Raw genomic sequence first — 20,933 nt, forward strand, 5'->3', positions numbered from 1 at the left:
AAAGACATAATAGTACCTTTCAAATTTTGCAATGAATATTTTCACTTTTAAATAACATTAACTCACCGACAAATAAATACTTAATTGTTTAAACTCGTTTATTTATTTTTATTCCAAGCATTCATTTGTATTGCTAGTTGTTACTATTAAAAGAATTGAGACAAAAAATAATTAATTTTGAATAACCTAATTCTTCTTTTATATGTTGTGTGTGTGTACACAGATAATGCAGGTTAAGCAAGTTAAAGATTAACCTAATAATTCTCTATTGTTTGATGTAACATTTAAATAATATCACAAAAACTATTGCACCAACTAGCTGATATTTCTTTTATTTCATAATAAATGAGAATATTGTTTTAAATTATTTTATCATGTAAGTGACCTCGGGACAAGACACTCTTTATGACATTTTCTGTATAACTGTCAAAAAATTCATAAACTTGAAATCGACATTAAACCAACCAAACTAGTGACGACATGGGTTAATTTGGTCAATCCATTAACTCTAACTACTGCTTCAGACGCATCGTTAATTCACAGGACAAAATCACCCTTTCACTTCTTTTCCTCCTGGACCTAATTCTATGCTAAATAAACTTATCCTTTTGCAATTTAGTAAGGGTATTTTCGTCATATCAGATTCACGCGCTTCAACGTCCATACCCAAAATAACCCCGAAAGGATGAAGATTTTTGCACGCAGTTTGTCTCATCTCATGCCACCGTCGTGACCGCGAACCAATAGGAAATGAGGAGGGTATTTCTGGAATTCAGCATCATAATCCGCCACGTGGAAGACACACACGTGGCATCTTTACCCTTCTCTCGTCGTTTGCTTTTAAATACACCATCCCTTCTGATCCGCTCCTTATCCTGTCCTTCCTCACCGCTCCACTGCCAAACAAACAAACAAAAGATCAATCAACACTCTCTCTCCACTCTCCGTTGTCGCCGCCGCCACTATCATCGGAAAATTTCAGCCACTCACCGGAGATTATGGATGCTCCGGCTGCTGATCTCGATTTCCTAAAGAATAACAGCCATCGCTTGTTTGGAAGCCCCAACCTTCTTATCTGGTAGAAACCCTAAGCAAAAGCGATTTAACTTGCCGAGAGTTTATTAGTTATTCTATTATCGTCCCTTTTGAAATAATTCAAACAAATTAGAACGAAGACTGTTCTGCCAGAAAAGCATTTATTACATATCATAATTGTTGTATCTCTCATTTAGCTAAAATCTGCAGTTTCTAGTCAACTTACTGCAAAGTTGTTTGTGCACATTGAAATCCAAAATAGCGGTCCAGCTTCTGCAGAGTTTCAGTTTCAAAGATTTAATTAGCTTTCAAATAGATTATATAGATTAGTATTTTTATCTGTTCTGACTCCCAATTTAAAATCAAGTTCGTGCTTCGGAAATGAACGAGAGGGAGAATTGAAACTCGAGAGAAACTAGTTGTGTTCCGAAACACAGTCATATATCGTCATCATGCCTTTCACAATGAAGATTCAGCCAATTGATTCGCCCGTTCACGAGGAGGCCATTCGGCTTGAGCCGGTGAAGCCAGTGATGAAGTCGCGGCTGAAGCGACTCTTGGAGCGCCAGTTCTCTGGCGTCCTCCGCAATTCGGCGGCAGAGAAGATCGTGGCCGAGGAGCTGCCGCGTTCCGGCAAAGATGGTTTCGCTGATTTCGAACCTAGCTCAGCGTGTCTGGCGAAGATGGTGCAGAGTTTCATGGAGGAGAATCACGAGAAGCATTCCGCTGCCGTGAAATGCGCGCGTAACCGCTACAACAGCTTCGAGGATAGCTCTGACGCCGAAACGCAAGCGTTTGGTAGTTTTAGCGACTCGAGTTATTCTTCCTCTGGTGAAACACAGGAAATCCTCAAGGTATTTTGAATTAATTGCTCTGTAATTTATTTTTCCCCTGCGCAATCCGTTTTCCTTATGTTGCTTTTTTGTGTTATTTGGTAGGGTTTGGTGGCATGTGCGAGTGTGTATGAGAGGAATTTGCTAGCGGACACTACAAAGATCATTGAGAAGAACAAGGCAACGTGCAAACGCAAGGACGGTTGTTGCAGAAAGATCGTCACTGAAGGGTTGTTGGCTCTCGGATACGACGCTTCTGTATGCAAATCTCGCTGGGAAAAATCAACGTTTTGCCCTGCCGGTACACACACTCTCTCTCTCTGTTTGGAAAATATGGCTTAAGGAATTAATCGTTCAAACAAACACGAAATTCTAATTTAGGGTCTTGCTGATAAATTAATTGATTTGTGCAGGTGAATATGAATACATTGATGTGATAATGGGAAAGGAGCGGGTGGTGGTTGACGTTGACTTCAGATCAGAATTCGAGATTGCTCGACCCACCAAGACATACAAAGCGATCCTCCATACTCTTCCTTACGTGTTCGTCGGCACGTGCGACCGGTTGCAGAGCATCGTGGCAATCGCTTCGGAGGCGGCGAAACTGAGTCTGAAGAAAAGGTGCATGCATGTTCCGCCGTGGAGAAAAGCGGAATACGTCAAAGCCAAATGGCTCTCCCCCTACACATGCTCGCGTGGAGTCAAAGAGGAGACCGAAGAGAAAAAGCAGCTTGCGGAAGCGTTGTTGTTAACTGCTGCTGCATGCGAAACTTCCCGTGAAGATGATGAAAAATCAAAGTCAAAATTGGTGGTTCAGAAGCCACTGGAGATAAAACCAAAGAGCTCACAGTCCGGTTTGGCAGCTGTGTTCCATGAAAAACCGTGATTTTTTTTATCTTTTATTTTTTTGTTTACTTTTTGGGCTTTTTGTTTCATATAACGTTTTCAGAGTGAGGATTCTAAAAGGCTGTGTAAGTAGTTTTACTATGACAACTCTGTGCCCTTCTGCTTTTTATTGTAAGGGATGGATTTTTAGTGACAGGAATAAGAAGTAAAGGTTAAAGAATTATATTGTCAGCTATTTGAGAGATTGTGAGAAGTTGATTCTTTACTTATTTGATAATTTTAGTGGATTGCTTCTTTTTGTTTTTTGGTTGCTTGGCTTGAATTATCTTCTATTCCGACAAATTATTTTGAATTTGATTCGGTGGGTTGAAGGAAGAGATTGGGAGTCTTGATAAAATGATAGAACATTTGTAAGTTACTCCTTGTTTGAAGCTTGATTCTGATTCTTTCCTTGAAGAGGAAGTGATGGACTTGACAAACAAATCTGCTGCCACTGTAGATGCCTTCAAACACACTAAAATATGTGAAGAAGATAGAGTATTTTGTAATGCAATCTTTAAAATCATTCAATTGTACACTCCCAAAAAATGCAAGGACAATGGGTTGTAAATGGAAGATACTCTCACTCTCTCTCTCTTGTTTTACTTTTAGAAAAATTTTATGTCTGTGCACAGGATGCTTCCACGTATTCATCATCCTCACTTTCTGCAAAAACGTCAGGATTTCTTTTTCACATAGCAAATATTAGTAAACAATTGAGTATTGAGTTTTGTTCAAGGGGATGACATCATAAAATGCTATTCATTCTCTCACCGGGAATTGTGCAGTAGGATGACTTGGTTTCTCTGATAATGTTGTCGGTATCTAGAAACTAGGTATGGCTACCATTAGTCCTGCAGCAGTGTACCCTTTTTCTTCTTTTTTTTTGGTAATAAACCATATTCAGTCATGAAACTGTTATTATTATTATCTGGACAAATAACATATAATGATTAAATATTAGTTATAGAATTATGTATTTTTTTATTTTTTTTCATTATAATAGATAAATATAATAATTAATATTTATTTGATGACTAAATGATTGGATTTTCTTTTATTAAAATAACTATAATTGATGTTAAAAATAATATATTATTCAAAGAATACAGTAATTATTTTTTTTGGTAATTAACAGAGTATAGGTAAGTCTTAGTCCTTAATTAGCACCGTGTATTAAGGTGGATCCATTCATTATTAAATTGGTCAATCCATTTAATTTTTCAATGAATAACGCTGTTGGGACACAGAAGCTAAAAGCTAGATGTGGAGTGTACCACTAAGTTACCGTACCGTGAACAACGTTATTGGGAGCAGAAGCTCGATGTGGAGTGTTGGAGTGTACGAGTTGATAAACATGAAGAGATAATTTGTGATAATAAAGGTATATAATAATGAATTATAAATGAGGAGATACTATTATACTATTTTTTTTTTAAATAATACAGTTGTAAAGGATTTTAAATGTAAATGTACCAATGTTCTCAAATATGTAAGAAGAAGATATATCTATTTAGATTAAATTGTAAGAACTTGTCTCATTCAAAAATTTGATTTTTTTTATATTTCTGCTCGAAGGTAAGAACCACGTGGCCATATTCTTTCAATTTTTTATTTTTTTATTTTTTTCTCTATTATCATCAAGTCAAACAAAGCATTGCCGATTTTTTTTACCTTCAAATATGCCCTTGGTTTTTTCTTCCTGAGCCCATTTCTTCATTTTTAATCAAAGTATTTGCTGATTCAACCCTATTTTGTCGTTTTGAGGCACCTTGCTTAGTTCTGAAGATACACGTAGTGCCATGGATTGGACTCAGCTTTCAGTAATTTATTGCTTTAATTATTTTATTGCAATTTATCATTAATGAATGGCATAATGGATAAAAACATAAAAAAAAAACCATAATTTAAATACTCAAAGTCAATGCATGGGTTTTGAACATAGTACTAACAGTAGGAAGAGGAAATATCTAGGTTATACAGAAATCATATTTTATTTTGGGTTGACATTTTAATCATGTTGAATTTTATTTAGTGAATGTAATTGAAATTGAGTACGGCAATAGGTTTATAGATTTCAAATTCAATAAATCTAACTAAACCAACCATACAATTAATATATCTGTGCGTGCATGTGCCAAGCTACAAATATTTTCTTTAGTAACCTTTTAATAATGTGGTGGCAGCTTATTTGCTTGTAAAACAAGATTTACAGATTCTTTAGAGTCATACTTGACAAAATTCGTGTTATGATTGTTATTGTTCTATGTAAAAATAATAATAATAATAACTTATAACGTCTTAAATTTCTAGTATAATAATAGATTATAGAAAGTAGAATAGTCCTTTAAGAAATGTTTAATTATACTTGTATTTTCAAAATTTTGAAAGATACATTGTATAATTTTTGTTTAAGTGTGCTAGGAAAAAAACAAATATTATAACTCTATTTAAAAAAGAATTGTTTGGTAAGAGAATGTATTTTAATAATTTGGAAACATGTTGCTTTATATATTATTTGGATCAATAATAATGCATTAGACCTGAAATGGTGGACTTTTTATGTTTCAATGCAAAAACGTAAAGAAAAAATTAGTGAGATACCATGTATAATATTATGGGTATTAGTAAGATATTTTAATGGGAGAGAATTGTTTGAAGAAGTTCATATTTATTAAAAAATGGTTCTAAAAACACATTGTAGATGATGTATTAGGTATGTTTATTTGAATTCAATATTTGGTTGTAGAGATTGAAGTAGCGACGAAGAGATGGAATGGAATACATGTTTTAATTGAGTTACAAATCTGAATAAAAAATTCAACATATTATTATGGTTATGAAAGAAAGTGAAGTCTCAATTGATAAATATTATTTGTGAAAGTTGGAATTTCAAGTTTTTAACAAGAAGTAGGAAAATACAAGAATTATATATTTATTAACTAATTAAAAAATATGCGAATTATAATATTTTGATAGTTATTTTGTTTTGGTCAAGAAGGTGGGCGCCCAATTTGACCAAATCTGTTCAATAGTCTGTAATATAAAAATATAAGGGTTCTCCACTTGGTTAAATGTACTTATCCTCTTTTTAGGAAAAAGAAAAAGAAAAAAAGAGAGTATTATCTTATTAAAAAGTATAAAGGTAAAGAAATCATAGTTTTATTCAATTTCCTTTCAGTTATTTTATTTCATTTGGTAATCATATATTTCATTTAGGAGCATTAAGAAATACTGATATTATATTATCAGTGGGAGTGATAAAGGAAGAATAGTAAAGTGCAAAATATATATATATATATCTGACATGGATATGGAGATGTGGGAAGAATGAGAATATACGAAGGCACAGTAAAAGGAAAACCTAAAGATTATTTTTTTTTATCAGCAAAATATAAGTATTTATATGTATAGTGGAGTATTTGGGATACTCCGATCCGTATACAAAAAATATATATAAAGTGTTCCCAGTCATTTTATCTTTATATATCAAGATTAATGACATGTACATTTGGTATCAAAGATCCCTACCAACCAAACAAATGAAGGTGTTTCTATCACATCTATAACTCTTAAAGCGATATAGATTTATGTGTGCATTGCTAGGGAAGCATATTCAATAGAGCATACAAGAATTGTGTTGCTATACTCCCTACATCTTTTCACAACTATAATTCTGTGGTTGGTTTACCATTCATCACTTTCTCTTAGCTATGATTCCAGGACTTTGATCAAATTATTCAACTGTCTTTGTTTCCATATAGAGGTTTCACAGGGTGCTCTTGGAAACACATTGCATATTTCTTCCGTTGCATCAATATCCCTCGTTCATTGCTTGTTGTTTTCCTAATTATGCCTTCGACATGTGTTCATCCCAGTTATGAGTGTTTTAGCAATCACCCTTTGACATTGTAATAGCATGCCTTCTCCTTGTTATGGGTAGTTTTCGATTGCCCATTCTTCCAGTCCCTTCTGCCCTTTATATCCACACATGTATCCAAACAAACCTGGAATATATTTGTTAAAATTCAACCCCTCCCCCTCCCTCCCACCTTCCATCTAACCACCCACCCTACAAATGTTCTTACCTTTGTAGTCAAATATTTATATGGTTTGTTATGTTATAGATCTGATGTAGTGTATAGGACACATGCACCAATCCGAAAAAAAGAAGCTTACCTTAGTGCTTTTATGTTTCATCCATGCCCACATTCTTAGTTGAGCCATACAAAATATTTCTTCTATATCAGATATGGCGTTGCTAAACACAACATTATTCCTATGTTTCCATATACTCCACATGACAACCACCCATACCCCTTTCCAAATATCATTCCCTTTATGGTTGAGTTTCAATACATGGAAATGTAGAAAGCTTTCGCAAGGCTGATTATAGTGAACATTCAAGATCCTTACCCAATTGTTGCACATGTTCCAGATTTTAGAGACAACTTTACAATCAAAGAACAAATGACTCATCTTGCTCTCCACAAAGAGATGTTGTTGAGGTTAATGCAATTGAGATAAACAGAAACAGTGTCATGAAATAAAGTGGCATGGAATCTTCTTTTATATATATATATATATATATATATATATATATATATATATATATATATAATAAACGAGTTAGATTATTGTATATGAGCATGACAAAAATTTTCATTTCCCTTAATAAGAATGATTTATCATTTTGAGAATGGAGATCTAATGTTCAAACTCTTACAATCCATTTTTTGTCATCCTTAACATTTGTTAGGTTCTGCTTTATCACAAATAAGCGAAAATAAAGGCACGTCTTGTGTCTTTTTTAACTTTTATATAAATTTAAATTAAGATTAATAAAAAATATATAATTAATTTTAAATATAAATTTAAATTAAGATTAATAAAAAATATATAATTAATTTTAAAATAGTTGTTAAATATAAAATTAAAAAATAATATCAATTAAAAACAAAAAATATTTTTAGAACAACGATTAAAGATAAATTATTTATCAAGTAATTAATTTTTTAAATATTAATTAAGAATAGAATTAAAATATAAAGAAAGAAAAATAAAATATCGTATTTATATATTATTATAGATGTTCCTTTCATTTTATTATGAGTACCTACTGCCTTTGGTTTTTATTCAAAACAATTGTAAATTTTTATTAAGAATGATCATATTTTCATATTCGTTGAATTTATTATCATGTAACTTTACACCAGTGCAGGAAAGACCTTTGGCAGCGGTTGTTTCTAATATTTTGCACCGGTTCGGGAACCGAAGCATATTGGGGCGAGGCCAAAAGAGCATAGCTTTTGGCCTCGGTTAAGAACCGAAGCCATAAAGGCCCCTTCTGCCTCGGTTCAATGGAACCCGAGGCCATTGGATCTCTTCGGCGACGCGCGCGTACGCGGCGACAACGTTGTCTCCCTGCCGGAGGCGGATGACGAAAAAATCACCGCACGCAAGCTCGACGTTGTAGTCCTTATCAACGAGGTTGAGGATCGCACCAGGGATGCGGAGGAGGACCTCCTCAGTGGCCTCAGGCGGCGCGGTGGGGGAGCCAGCAGCAGCAGCTAAAGGAAATCCAGTGATGTTGAAGTAAATCCTGCCACCAGAATTGCTCTTTGCGACACTTGGGGTGGCAGAAGCAGAAGTCACAGCCAAATTGGAAAAGTCTCTTCTTTGTGGCCTTGGTTTCAGATGCAAGCAAAGACCCTTCAAAGATCCCCCAAAAAAACTTGAAGATGAGTCACCCAAATAGACGGGGTTCTGCAAAAGCGTGGACTTTGGAGAAGAAACAGCAATGGGTGCCACCATTTTTTGATGAAACCTCACTCTGTCACCATAAAGCAATGGTTTTGAAACTGTAATCATCAAGTGCAGTGGGAAGCATTGTTGGATATGCTTTGGACACGTGGAATTTGGTTGGTGGATTGTTCTACATAGATGTTTATGAACCTCAGATTAATTGTGGTGCAGCGGAGAGAGGCAGCAGAGAGAGAGAGAGTTGCAAAGGCTGGCGCGGGGAGGAAGAAGAAGGTTCGCGATTTTTGAACCCTAAATAAACCCTATGGCTTCGGTTGTTAGAAGAACCGAAGCCATTGACCCCTTTTGGCACTGGTTCGCCTTGGACCGAGGCCTATACCCTGACTTCCAACCACTTTTTGGCTTCGGGTCCTGATGGACCGAGGCCTAAACACCTCTTTGGCACCGATTTTGAACGAACCGCGGCCTATACCCATCTTTGGCTTCGGGTATTTGGAGAACCGAAGCCTAAAACTTGGCTGTAATTGCAAAAATGGCACCGTGCCATTATATGCTTCGGTTCCTGGCCAACAGAGGCATATAAGGCGAGGTAAAATGAGAATTCTGCACTAGTGTTATGGGATTGTGTGTGGGAACGTATCTCTCCCTTAATTTTGTACAATTTAGGGATGACAATTAGGGTCCGGCCTGCAGGCCCGTAAAAAAAACGCAAGGCGGGCCAGGATATTGAGCCCACAGGTTTGCACGGGCCGGCCCGCAAGCCTACATAAAATTAAAAAAAAAAAACTTGCACTTATGTATACTAATTACTTCTTTTATGGACTCTTGCATTAACATTTCAAATTCTTGTATAACTGGAAAAGATAAGTATTATGTAATTTTTAATGTGCTAAATTTTAAAGAATACATTGTGTATGTCATAATATGAATATGATGAAAATGTTGAATTATCAATTTATCATCTAATTCTCCAAAGTCTTTACTTAATTTTGTAAACTTCTTAAAGTTTCCCAATTTTTAAACATTGAAAATTTTATCATAAAAATTTAAAAAAAAAGCAAGCCCGCGAACCAAAGAATATGTGGGACGGACCAGTATTTTCAACTCGCATAAATATGCGGGGCGGAACGGGCCAGTTCGCATTATGCGGGCCTTATACAGACCGGGCCAGCCCGCATTTCCACTCCTAGTACAATTGAGTCTTATGATAAATATTTATAAGTACCATATATAGGTTTATAGGGGAATCTACCTTTCGGTATGATTTGAACAAATCTATTAGTAAACCTCTCTACATATAATATATAATATGATATGCATCTTTGTCAAGTATAACTTTATAATTCAACGATTATTTGTCATTAAGTACATGAAATCATTTATTAAAAGGAAAACAAAAACATAGTAGGAGACTAAACCATACTCATGCAAAGACTTAAAAAAATTTCCATGAGAAAGAATTAAACGAAATAGAAAAAAGAAAGTTCACACCTGCTATAAAAAAATATATATAAACAAATGACTGCAAGGAGGGAATCAACCATCTAAAACTCTAATCTTTTTTACCAATTCCTAAATTTACAAGTTTGCACAATCATTTTCCTAAGAAAAAAATGACTTATAATTCATTATTACTTCAAATATTAATTAAATAATCTTTTACCAAAAAAAAAAACATGATATATATTATAAGTGTTCAATATCAGAAATATATACATTTTCTTTTCTCACGTATTAAATATAAAAAAGTGATAATTATATAACTATAAAATAGAAATATAAAATAATGATTTCATATAGTTATAGCAAAAAAATACAACTATTTACGTGTATGTCCCAAAAAATAAGTTATGAAACTATAAATAAAGTTTTTTTTTAATTATCTAACAAATTAAATTGTTTTAATAGTTTAAAATAACAATGACTTTGAGAACCAGACAAATATTAGGATATGTATAAAGAAAAAAAGACAGATATCTAAGTGCTTATTTTTTCTATATTCAATTTAAAAAATTAAACATTGTCCATGTCTATTCAATAGTTTTTCACCAAAATCAGAATAAATTTAAATAATAAAAAAAATTTACTTCATTTTTTGAGTGAGTTTGATTGGATAGTTCTAATTGGTTTGAAAGACTTTACATTTTGATAAAATTATAAGTTTTACTTTTTCAAGCATCAAATTAATTAAAAAAATATATAATCTTTAAAAAAATAATTAATTAAATCATATTAAATTGTCTAAATTAATTTAAGACAAAATAAAAATAGAATCCAACTTGTGTACAATAAAACACAAGTGTAAAAGTAAGTCTCAAATTAAATCACATCTCACTTGTACTAAACACCCAATTCAATTCATATAAAAGTGAGTTAATTTAAGTTGTGTTGGAATTTACTCGAGCATAAATGAAACTCAATTTGATATCATTAAGTTGGATTGGATCAAGTTGTGTCATTAGATAATTTGACATAAGTAATACTCCTAAAATTTGTTATCTTTTTAACATAAAACACCATCAACAGCGAGGGTTTAAAAACATTAGCATGACTTCTAGCATGAACTAGTGTAGTCAAACTGGCAAAGAAAAAATGGTGTGTGTGTTAAGTTATCATTATAACTAAAATTAGTAGTTAAAGTTTAATTTGTAAGCGTTAATGTTTAAAGTTATGCTATCAAAATATTTTAAAATTATTTTTCATTTTATTTTATTTTTAAAACAAGTTTATGGACCGCTACATTTCACCCATTTGTTACTCGTCAATTTGACTGGTTCAAAAATGTTGCCAGATTGCAAATTCTAATTCGCATTCTGATTATCAGATGTTGGTTAATTTACGTGAATGAGTCAATTTACTTTTTGATTTATACATACGGGTTTGTTTTTTAAAATGTTACAGAAAATGGTGAAGTCGTAAGAAGATGAAGACTTAAAGTATACCTTAGAACTAAAGTCGTGAGACTTTTTACAACTTCTACTTTTCTTTTTCAATGAAGTTTTTTGTTGGCCCACTCTTTTTTTCCATCCAAAATGGTTTCTATCGCACCACACCTCCCCTTCGTGCTACTTTTGACAACCCTAAATTTCTTTCTACATTTGCATAGAAATTTTTGTGGAAGCCCCATCATGAACAGGATTATCTAAACTGTTAGTATAATTTGGAATGATAACTACATAATTTGTTCTTTGATGTTACCTTTCTCTACTACCACTATCATTCAATTTCCATTTTGTTTTTTCTCAATTATCTCTGACCTCGTAGCCCCAACTACTTTTTTTCCTTTTGCATGATACAATGAAGTCACAAATTCTATCGCAGCTTTATTCCTTCGATCATCTCACATTATATGACTGTATATCTACTAAGCTTATTCAAGATGTGGAAAATTTGGTGTATGTGATTTGAAATCACAATCACAGTACTTACTAATAATTTATTTAATCCTCGTTATGTTCATTCTATTATGTATATGCCACTTCTTTGAGCATGGTCAGGATATGTTAATTTCAAATTGTATTAACCAAGACTCCTAAACGCTAAAATATGCCTATCATTTTATTTTATTATGGATACATCTGTTTATATTCAATAATTGGGACTGTTTGTTTGTTTGTTTTTTTTTTTTAAATTAAATATGCCATCGTTAACTATTTTTTACAAATACACAAATCTTATTATAAATAAAACTGAATTTGTAACTCTTAATGTCAAATTAAAAAAAAAAAACGTGTACAATGGTAGTCTAATGTTTTTTGTTATATTCTATAGTTAATATATAGATAGACTCGTTTAAGATATATTGTTAGACTTGTCTAATTCTTTTCTATTTTATCTGTATGGAGATAATTATTTGATATATTCTTAAACTTGTCTATTCTTTTTATATACTCATTTAGTGTGTGCTTTTAAACTCATATAATCAATGAATGTTTAATGTATGTCTTTAGACTCATTTAATAATAATATAAATACATTGATAACATATTTTTAGCCAATTAATCTTTTAACTTTTTCCTTTTGTTTTGTCTTCCTATTATTATGATTAATTATGTTTTTAGTTTTTAAATTTTAAAACGATTTTAATATTCTTTCAAAAATAAAAGTTTTATGTATCTTTATGTTAAAAAGTTAAACATAAATAAATATAGTCATTATTTTTATCATGTTAAACACATGCTAATATTTTAATTATTTATGTCATTCGATAAATTTTTATTTTAATATTATAATATTAAGAAATATGTTTTTGTTATTACAAATTTACTTTTTAAACCTTTGTAATGATCCGAAAACTAACTTTTAGAACGTTATAAAATATATAATAAAATAAATTTTATTTTATATTCTTTTCTTTTGATAAATTATAATAGATAGTAGATAATATATTATTATAAGTTATTATAAATAAATACAAAATCATACATTTAAATCTGTTATGTAAATGACAACAAAACCTACGTGGCAGAAACTAAGTACCTTCGATCTTCGGATTCCGAGGGAAGGAGCAAACCCTAACATGGAGTCGCACGGCGGAGGCCCCCTTCGTTCTCGCAGTTCCCAGTCCCCTTCTCCTTCCCACTCCGCCTCAGCCTCCGCCACATCCTCAATCCACAAGCGCAAACGCGCGTCCGAGGACCACGCGCCTCCCTTCCCTCCCTCCTCTTTCTCCGCCGACACTCGCGACGGTGCCCTCACCTCCAATGACGACCTGGAGAGCATCTCCGCCCGAGGCGCCGACTCCGACTCAGACGACGACTCCGAGGACGCCGTCGTCGACGATGACGAGGAGGACTACGACAATGACTCCTCCATGCGCACCTTCACCGCCTCCAGACTCGGTAACCCTCCCTCCGCTCCCCGTAATACCAAGCTCAAGACTGATAACTCCGCTGTAAAAATTGAGAACTCCGACGGCGCAAAAGATGCCGCAAATGCCGGAGCTGGTGCCATGGAGGTAGTTGGATCCGTCCCTGGCATTGTGGTTAAGGAGGACCCGACTAAGATTTTTACAGATAATTTGCAAACGAGTGGGGCTTATACAGCTCGGGAAGAGAGTCTCAAGAAGGAGGTAACCACTTTGTCTGATTCATCCATTTCATGAAGAAAATTAGGCTTAAATCCAGTTCGATCCCATACTTTTTGTGAATGTGAAATTTCGGTTCATTTCGAAATTTTACTGTATATTTGATCCTAGTTTATCAAAATTAAGCAATTCCTATGATATCCAATTTCTAACGGAAAATTAGAAATATGGAGGTGTCAGTGTGTGTTTGCAATTTTACTTATTCATGTATCGTATTAATAGCAATGTTTAATAACTAAGTTTTAACCTATGTTGTCTCTTAAAACACATCAACATTTTTTTAGCAATTAGATGATGATGATATAATAATTTTGAACAAAAAATGCTTAATTTTGGAGAAGTGGATAACCAAACGTGTTATTAAATTTTTGTAGGGATGTCCGTTTATTAAATTATGAGGGAGTAGAAGTGGATTTAAGCCAAAAAGTTATTAAATATTTTTTAGGTTCAATTATTCGTCCTTTAGCCCCATTGCCTGCTGTATATGAATATTTTTACTCGCTTGTCAATGGTTATAATTATTTCGTTCAATGTAATGTGATGGTCTTTTACATTTGGGGCATTTTCATTATTTACATTTAGATTAATAAGTTGGGGCATTTTCATTGTTTACATTTAGATTAATAATTTGGTGCATTTTCATTGGTTTATATATCTTGATGAATAAATTGTTAAAAAACTATTTGAGATGATAGGTGTTCATGGTTGTGACCTTGTTTATTGAAAATTTGTCAGGAGGAAGCGGGAAGGCTTAAATTCGTATGCCATTCAAACGATGGTGTTGATGAGCATATGGTTTGGTATGTGTTTTTTGTTTCCCTTTAACATTGTGTCGCCTTTGACTATGTCACCAATATCATTATTGGCATATATTATACACTCGTACGATTATACTATCTAGCATGTAATTTTATTTAATAAAAATATAACTAAAAAATTAACATTTTTTATTTTTGAGATGGCAAATAATTTAAAATAAAATAATGTAAAATATAAGGACTACGTACATTCTTCATTGGCATTGAGGGGTAATTTGATTCTAATTAATAATAGAAGACAGATGTGATTCCATGTTTTATATCTTACAGCGTCTTTGGGTTATAGTTCAGTTGAATGCAACATTTATTTTCAATCCACCAGTGTTGTTCCTTTTCCATTGTGTGTTTGGGAAAGTATGAACTGATGTTGGGAGCCCTCTAAAACGGCAAACAAATAACCACACTTAAGGATAAAAAGTCGAAATGAATGTTTACAGTAAAAGTTAAGATATATTAAAACACAACTTGTCTAAGTTGGCCAAACAGACCTTGGTATATTTCTTTCCATACAATTTGTTTATTTGTGTTTATGGAGTTAGTAGACAAAATAATCATTAACATAGATATAATCTAACGATTACTTTGGCTTTTTTAAGTATAAGATTAACTCCTAAGCCATATGTTTAATATGTAAAATTGAACATATATTATGCCATGACACCTCTCACCAGTCTCTTCCCGTTACATCTACTCGGCATATACATTATAACCTACCATTGGAACTGGCTTAACGAGATTGAGTTGGCAATTTATTTTGGATTAAAACCTCGGCAAATTTTAATTTTAGCAAGATTATCAATTGTTCATTAATGATAATGAGTTCCATTCTTGCTTTTGTTATTTGTTCCTTAGGTTGATTGGATTGAAGAATATATTTGCTAGACAACTTCCCAATATGCCGAAGGAGTACATTGTTCGACTTGTCATGGATAGGTAATGTTAGCAATCTGTTGTTTGACGTATATTGAGATATCTCTTATACAAATTGTCCATTTCTCTTCAGTTTTTTTTTTTTGAACTGACTTTTCTTTCCTCTTTTCTTTAAAATCATAAATCCTTTATTATAAATTTGTAGGAGCCACAAGTCTGTAATGGTCATAAGGCGTAATCACGTTGTTGGAGGCATTACATATCGCCCATATGCTAGGTAACAATTTGTTTTCATTATTTTTTCTTGTGCATGTCTCTATTTTTTGTCTCAAATTTACATGTTATGTTGATTCTGGAGAAAATATAGTTGATAAACTGCAATAGGACATTGTAATTAATTACAAGTACGCTGTTAGAAGATTCTAGAAATCTCTCTGTAATCATTACTTTAGGATTAGGGTTCTTTATTTATAGAGGCTGATGTACTGTTTTGAAGAATCAATTCAATACTAATCATCTCTTTCATTCAGGTTAAAAATTTTCAAATTTATTATGACATTTATTTGTTATTTTTCCTGTTTTAATGTCTGAGAACTGTTTTACAATGGCTATTACCAACAGTAGCTAATAGAAAAAGAATGAACTAGTCTTTCTCTTCCTCGACGCACTTCCTTTGAGGCTAATCTATGGTTTTATTTATTAATAAGTGCATTATGATTGACAGCCAGAAGTTTGGTGAGATAGCCTTTTGTGCAATTACAGCTGATGAGCAAGTAAAGGGTTATGGTACCAGATTGATGAATCACTTAAAACAGTATGCACGTGATGTGGATGGGCTGACACATTTTCTCACATATGCTGACAACAATGCTGTTGGCTATTTTATCAAACAGGTTTGATTATTTATATTTAAGATCCTTAATATCTGTGTTGATATTTATTCCTTTTATGCATTAAGTCATACCTCATAGCAAGAATCTGAGAAATATTTTACTTTCTAAAAACAAATTTATTGGGTTGAAAACACGCTTTAACTATTTTTTTTCTTAATTGCAATTTTTCTAACTTAATACAAAAACAATATACTTTTCAAATTGATAAGAATCAGGCCTAGGCCCAAGCAAATGAGAGACAAGTAGAAAAAATTACTGAGGTGTATGAAGGAAAAAGTGGAAACCCATTAATTGGGGTCCACGAACATGAGAGGGAAGGGTGCTAACGGCTTTAGCTGAGTTGGCAATAGGAGAGAGAGTGGTGAATCTGGGAGATTTTCTGTTAGAGGGTGAGGAGAGGGAATATAGGAGGGGATACGGATGGTTTTGAGGGGGGATTGTGCCACCTGGGCATTGAGTCCCACTTGGATTGTGCCAATAGGGATTGTGCAGCCATTTGTAATACAGAAAAAAGTTTGTCATGGCTAGAGGAGCACATTTTGGGAATTGTATTATTTTGGTATTTGTATCAATAAAAAATGCCTAATTTGGGTTTAAAGATCTTACTGTCTGACAAGGGAGATTTTATAGATAGTCCTAGTTGGTTTAGTTAAGGAAGAAAGACATACATCATGTATCTGAGACATGACCAGCTCGCACTATACTGTATTTTATAAGTTTCCTTCATGTGAAGCCAACCTCTCATTCAAGATAGAACACATACAACTAGGTCAACAAATACATTTTCAAAGTCTTGCTCCCTCGCAAGCAACATTTTAAAACCTGGCTCTGACTGATGATGTCATTAAACTGGTGTAAAATTTGATTGAGCCAGTATAGATATAGTCCAGTATGAGTGAACTGAGATTATTCAAATTTGTGCCTTCATAGTACTGCAGCAGTTTTTCAAGTCTCATGCTCAGGTGCACAGCTCCTCACACATCAGTGTTCATTTTGTAATAGAAGGATCATTCTGTGTTTGTGCATCCACCCTGTCTATTCATGTTCTTTAACCAGTGACCCGCCAGTTGAACTACTAATCCACCAACCTAGCATCTCTCTACCTGTCTGAGTTGTAGAACATTGCTCCCAAATGTAGAAAATGATTGTTGAGCCAGTCTGTCAACTGAGTTTTTTCGTTCATAGGAGGTCATTGAGTTCAGTTTTCCTTCAAGAAACTTTCGTGAAGATTTATATTTCCTTGTTAAGTTAGTCTAAAATCTGATAGACATAGAAGCGAATTCCCAGTAGCAGCTCTATAGCAGTGATAGAAATCTGTATCATGTTTTTTGGTTTCATCTTGTAATACTCTTGATGGTATTTTTGTGCATTAGGAGGGGCTGAGTTTGTGAAATGACCATGTTGAATTCACTGGATTCTGTTTTGGATATCTTGAGGATGTTTGATTTTGTTTTCAGGGATTTACAAAGGAGATTCACTTGGAGAAAGATCGATGGCAAGGGTATGATTGTACTTGATATTCTTGTGTGGAAAAGGTCATTTAAAGATTTTATTATTAGGATTTTAGTTACATTCTATTTTTTTTACATCTCATTAGATAATAATTTCATCATTCATTATTTTTATATGCTGTATACTATCTATGATGATTCATTTTATACAATTGTCATTTCAGTTATATAAAGGATTACGATGGAGGAATTTTGATGGAATGCAAGATAGATCCAAAGCTCCCTTACACTGATTTGTCAACTATGATCCGTCGTCAAAGACAGGTAAGATCATTTCTATTTGCTACTTTTATTAGTTTTTCTTTACACTATTTGAGATGCTGTTTACGATTAGCATGTTGTAAGATGTACTAGTGGAAGTTTTTCTTAAAACTTCTAAAATAGATCTCAATCAAATGTATAAGTTTGTGCTTGTTTCACTTGATCTTAGTTTTTCTTTATGGTAAAACAGACCTCTGTTTTACAGCTTTTGTTATAGGCTTTTCTCTTTATGACATTCGCACACCCACTGCTAGAGTATGTGCAGTGGAGGGGGCTGTCGAAAACATTGCAGCTGAGAGCTATGATAGAATGGGACCTTATTTGTAATTGCAATATTATCCTTGTTTCTATCTTGTGTGGAGACTGTTTGCCTATTCTTTTCTCATTTTGTTTTGTATTCTCAATTCATGTTGTGTTAAGTCATTATTGGTTATAATTGTAGGCTATTGATGAAAAAATCAGAGAGCTGTCAAACTGTCACATAGTCTATGCTGGAATTGATTTTCAGAAGGTACAAACACGTTATTTACTTCTGTGTTAGAGAGAGTCGTCCATTTCGTGGCTGAAGTTACGCATTTTTCTTTTCTTTTCTTGTATTAGTAAAATCATTGATTGATGGAATATTAACTAGTGTCCTTCCTGGTTGATATGATGTGCAGAAAGAAGCGGGCATTCCTAAAAAAATTATTGATGACATCCCCGGTTTGAGTGAGTACTTAATTCCTAATCTGAATTAAATAACTTAAGAATTAATTTTTTATACCTTTGTGTAAAATTATGCATTACCTCTCTCTAAAGATAGATACTTTATGTCAATCCTTTCATATTAGGTTTTGCTAACTTAATGGGGTACGACGAAATGTCCACCTCCTGTCCAAGACCTTATGCTTGGTCCTAACCTTTTGACTGCTTTTCCCCCTCGTCTTCAGTGCCCCTCCTTATCAAGTGTCCAGACAATAGATTAGTTTGTCTAACGGGGGGTGTTGGGAAAAAATTGACCAATAATATGCTAGAGTGAGATGATTTATTTTTTGTGTACTTTGATAATTTCCTGATTAATGTTTCACTGAATGCAATGACAGGAGAGGCTGGATGGACTCCTGATCAGTGGGGTCATTCTCGATTCAGAAGTCTAAATGTCTCTACTGACAATACTACTAATCAAAAACATTTGTCTGGTTTTATGCGATCACTTCTAAAGGCAAGCTGCTTACATGTTCTTTACATTTAGTTTAATTTCCATTCATTTAACTCGTTATAATTTAATTTTCATTGGAAACTCTGCAAAATTCCACAAGAGTATTGATGAATAGATCCTTATTCTTGGCAAGTCAAAACATGCATGAGACCAGAAGAATCACATGATTGAGAAATTAATTCTTATAATTGGATTTATCTTTTTGAGCAGTCTATGCTTGATCACGCCGACGCATGGCCATTCAAGGAGCCAGTTGATGCACGGGATGTCCCTGACTATTATGACATCATCAAAGATCCAATGGGTAAGTATATTAAATATTTCATATTGAGTACCTGCTACTTTTATTAATCACATTCTTATGATTTCCTCTCATCAGCTATGTTTTATTTGGAGCTTGTTTTATCTTTGGCCCTCTTCTGCGGGCACGCCTGCCCGCTCATGTGTGCGTTTGTGTTCCACATGTAAAAGAGGTTTGACTAAATTGAACTATATTGTTCAGTAAACTGAACTGCGTAACAACTTTGGTGAACTGAAGTGCTTTGAATTATTTTTGAACTATTCAAATTGTTTGAATTATTCTTTGTTAACATCTTATTTTAAAACACATTTTAATCTCATGAATTACACTTCAGTTAAGGATAATTCAGAATTTTAAAACTCAAGTAGAAGAATAGTTTTGTTTAATTTTTTTAAACAGATCAGTTTAATTTTCTTAAAATGTTTAGTTTTTTACATTGCAGTTAAGTTCAGAACTAGTTTGGTTCAATTCAAAATCTGTGAACACAACCTTGGAAAGTCTTATTTTCTATGTCTAATATATATAATCGTTCTGAGTGCAGATTTGAAGACAATGTCTAAGAGGGTGGAATCAGAGCTATATTATGTAACATTTGAGATGTTTGTTGCCGATGTCAGAAGAATGTTTGCAAATGCACGCACCTATAATTCTCCAGAAACCATTTATTACAAATGTGCTACAAGGCATGTGCTCGAACTTTCTTCCACCTCCTGGTTTACCCTTTTTTTCCTGTGATGTTTCTTACATTTATGATTTTGAATGCAGGTTAGAATCCCACTTTCAAAGCAAAGTACAAGCGGGTCTTCAGTCTGGCTCAAAAATTCAGTAGGCATTTCAATGGAGACCGTTGGGGCACTTCAATAAACTCCATACGAAGTATTTTGTTTATGACTAGGCTAATTTTTCTCATAGTCCCAACAAATTTGTTGTTTCATAGTTATTCTAGCCAATGCTGCCCAGGTGGGTGCATGGATTGTGTTATCACTGCTAGAAAAATAGGTTCTGGTCCCTGATCCGAATGTTCTGTTGTAAATATTCATAGTATCTAAATTTAAATTTTTTTATTTAATTCATAGCAATATGTTTCTATTATTAAGAATGCGTCAACATTTTACACGATGCGAGTTTGTTTTTCTAGTTATATTTATTTGTTGTTTAATGGTGGGTTTGAAAGCGGAAGAAGGGGGAGGAAAGAAACTGAATGATAGAAAAACGAAGAAAGAAGTGATAAATAAAGTGAAAATATGAGTTTTCGGTTTAAGAGAATTAACAAGAAATATGAAAGGGGAAAACTGATATGTTAATGATTAAAATCAATTTGATTTTATGTTTTTAAAATGAACATGATATTTAAGAAAATTAGAATTTTGTTGTGATTAAATGCTACAGTTACAAAAACTGGCCCGCATTTGATCAAATTTAAAGATTAAAAATAACCTGAAAATGAACAATCGTTAACTTTAATTACACATTTTCTTC

The 20,933-nt window shown here is 33.3% G+C and overlaps 2 protein-coding genes across 2 annotated transcripts; both read left to right on the forward strand.

Annotated features, from left to right (window-relative positions):
• Nucleotides 1-858: 858 nt before the first annotated feature.
• LOC114185340 lies at nucleotides 859-3,331 on the forward strand. Its single transcript, XM_028073011.1, has 4 exons — nucleotides 859-1,078; nucleotides 1,403-1,889; nucleotides 1,974-2,169; nucleotides 2,282-3,331. Exons 2-4 carry the CDS (start codon nucleotides 1,488-1,490, stop codon nucleotides 2,752-2,754), a joined length of 1,071 nt encoding a protein of 356 aa, XP_027928812.1. The 5' UTR covers nucleotides 859-1,078; nucleotides 1,403-1,487; the 3' UTR covers nucleotides 2,755-3,331.
• A 9,624-nt stretch (nucleotides 3,332-12,955) lies between these two features.
• On the forward strand, nucleotides 12,956-20,546 carry LOC114196135 (histone acetyltransferase GCN5). Its single transcript, XM_028086675.1, has 13 exons — nucleotides 12,956-13,587; nucleotides 14,338-14,402; nucleotides 15,273-15,353; nucleotides 15,496-15,567; nucleotides 16,015-16,183; nucleotides 17,641-17,684; nucleotides 17,859-17,958; nucleotides 18,398-18,466; nucleotides 18,615-18,663; nucleotides 19,038-19,156; nucleotides 19,364-19,457; nucleotides 19,996-20,137; nucleotides 20,220-20,546. Exons 1-13 carry the CDS (start codon nucleotides 12,961-12,963, stop codon nucleotides 20,281-20,283), a joined length of 1,695 nt encoding a protein of 564 aa, XP_027942476.1. The 5' UTR covers nucleotides 12,956-12,960; the 3' UTR covers nucleotides 20,284-20,546.
• The last annotated feature ends 387 nt before the right edge of the window (nucleotides 20,547-20,933 follow it).

The sequence above is a fragment of the Vigna unguiculata genome, chromosome 1 (genome assembly GCF_004118075.2).
Source record: "Vigna unguiculata cultivar IT97K-499-35 chromosome 1, ASM411807v1, whole genome shotgun sequence".
NCBI classification, from domain to species: Eukaryota; Viridiplantae; Streptophyta; class Magnoliopsida; order Fabales; family Fabaceae; genus Vigna; species Vigna unguiculata.

Coding starts and splice junctions, on each gene's coding strand:
- LOC114185340 (XM_028073011.1), top strand. CDS start 1,488: ATGCCTTTCACAATGAAGATTCAGCCAATTGATTCGCCCGTTCACGAG. Junction 1,890..1,973: donor AAACACAGGAAATCCTCAAG/GTATTTTGAATT, acceptor GTTATTTGGTAG/GGTTTGGTGGCATGTGCGAG. Junction 2,170..2,281: donor ATCAACGTTTTGCCCTGCCG/GTACACACACTC, acceptor TGATTTGTGCAG/GTGAATATGAATACATTGAT.
- LOC114196135 (XM_028086675.1), top strand. CDS start 12,961: ATGACAACAAAACCTACGTGGCAGAAACTAAGTACCTTCGATCTTCGG. Junction 15,354..15,495: donor GTTCGACTTGTCATGGATAG/GTAATGTTAGCA, acceptor ATAAATTTGTAG/GAGCCACAAGTCTGTAATGG. Junction 20,138..20,219: donor TATTACAAATGTGCTACAAG/GCATGTGCTCGA, acceptor TTTTGAATGCAG/GTTAGAATCCCACTTTCAAA.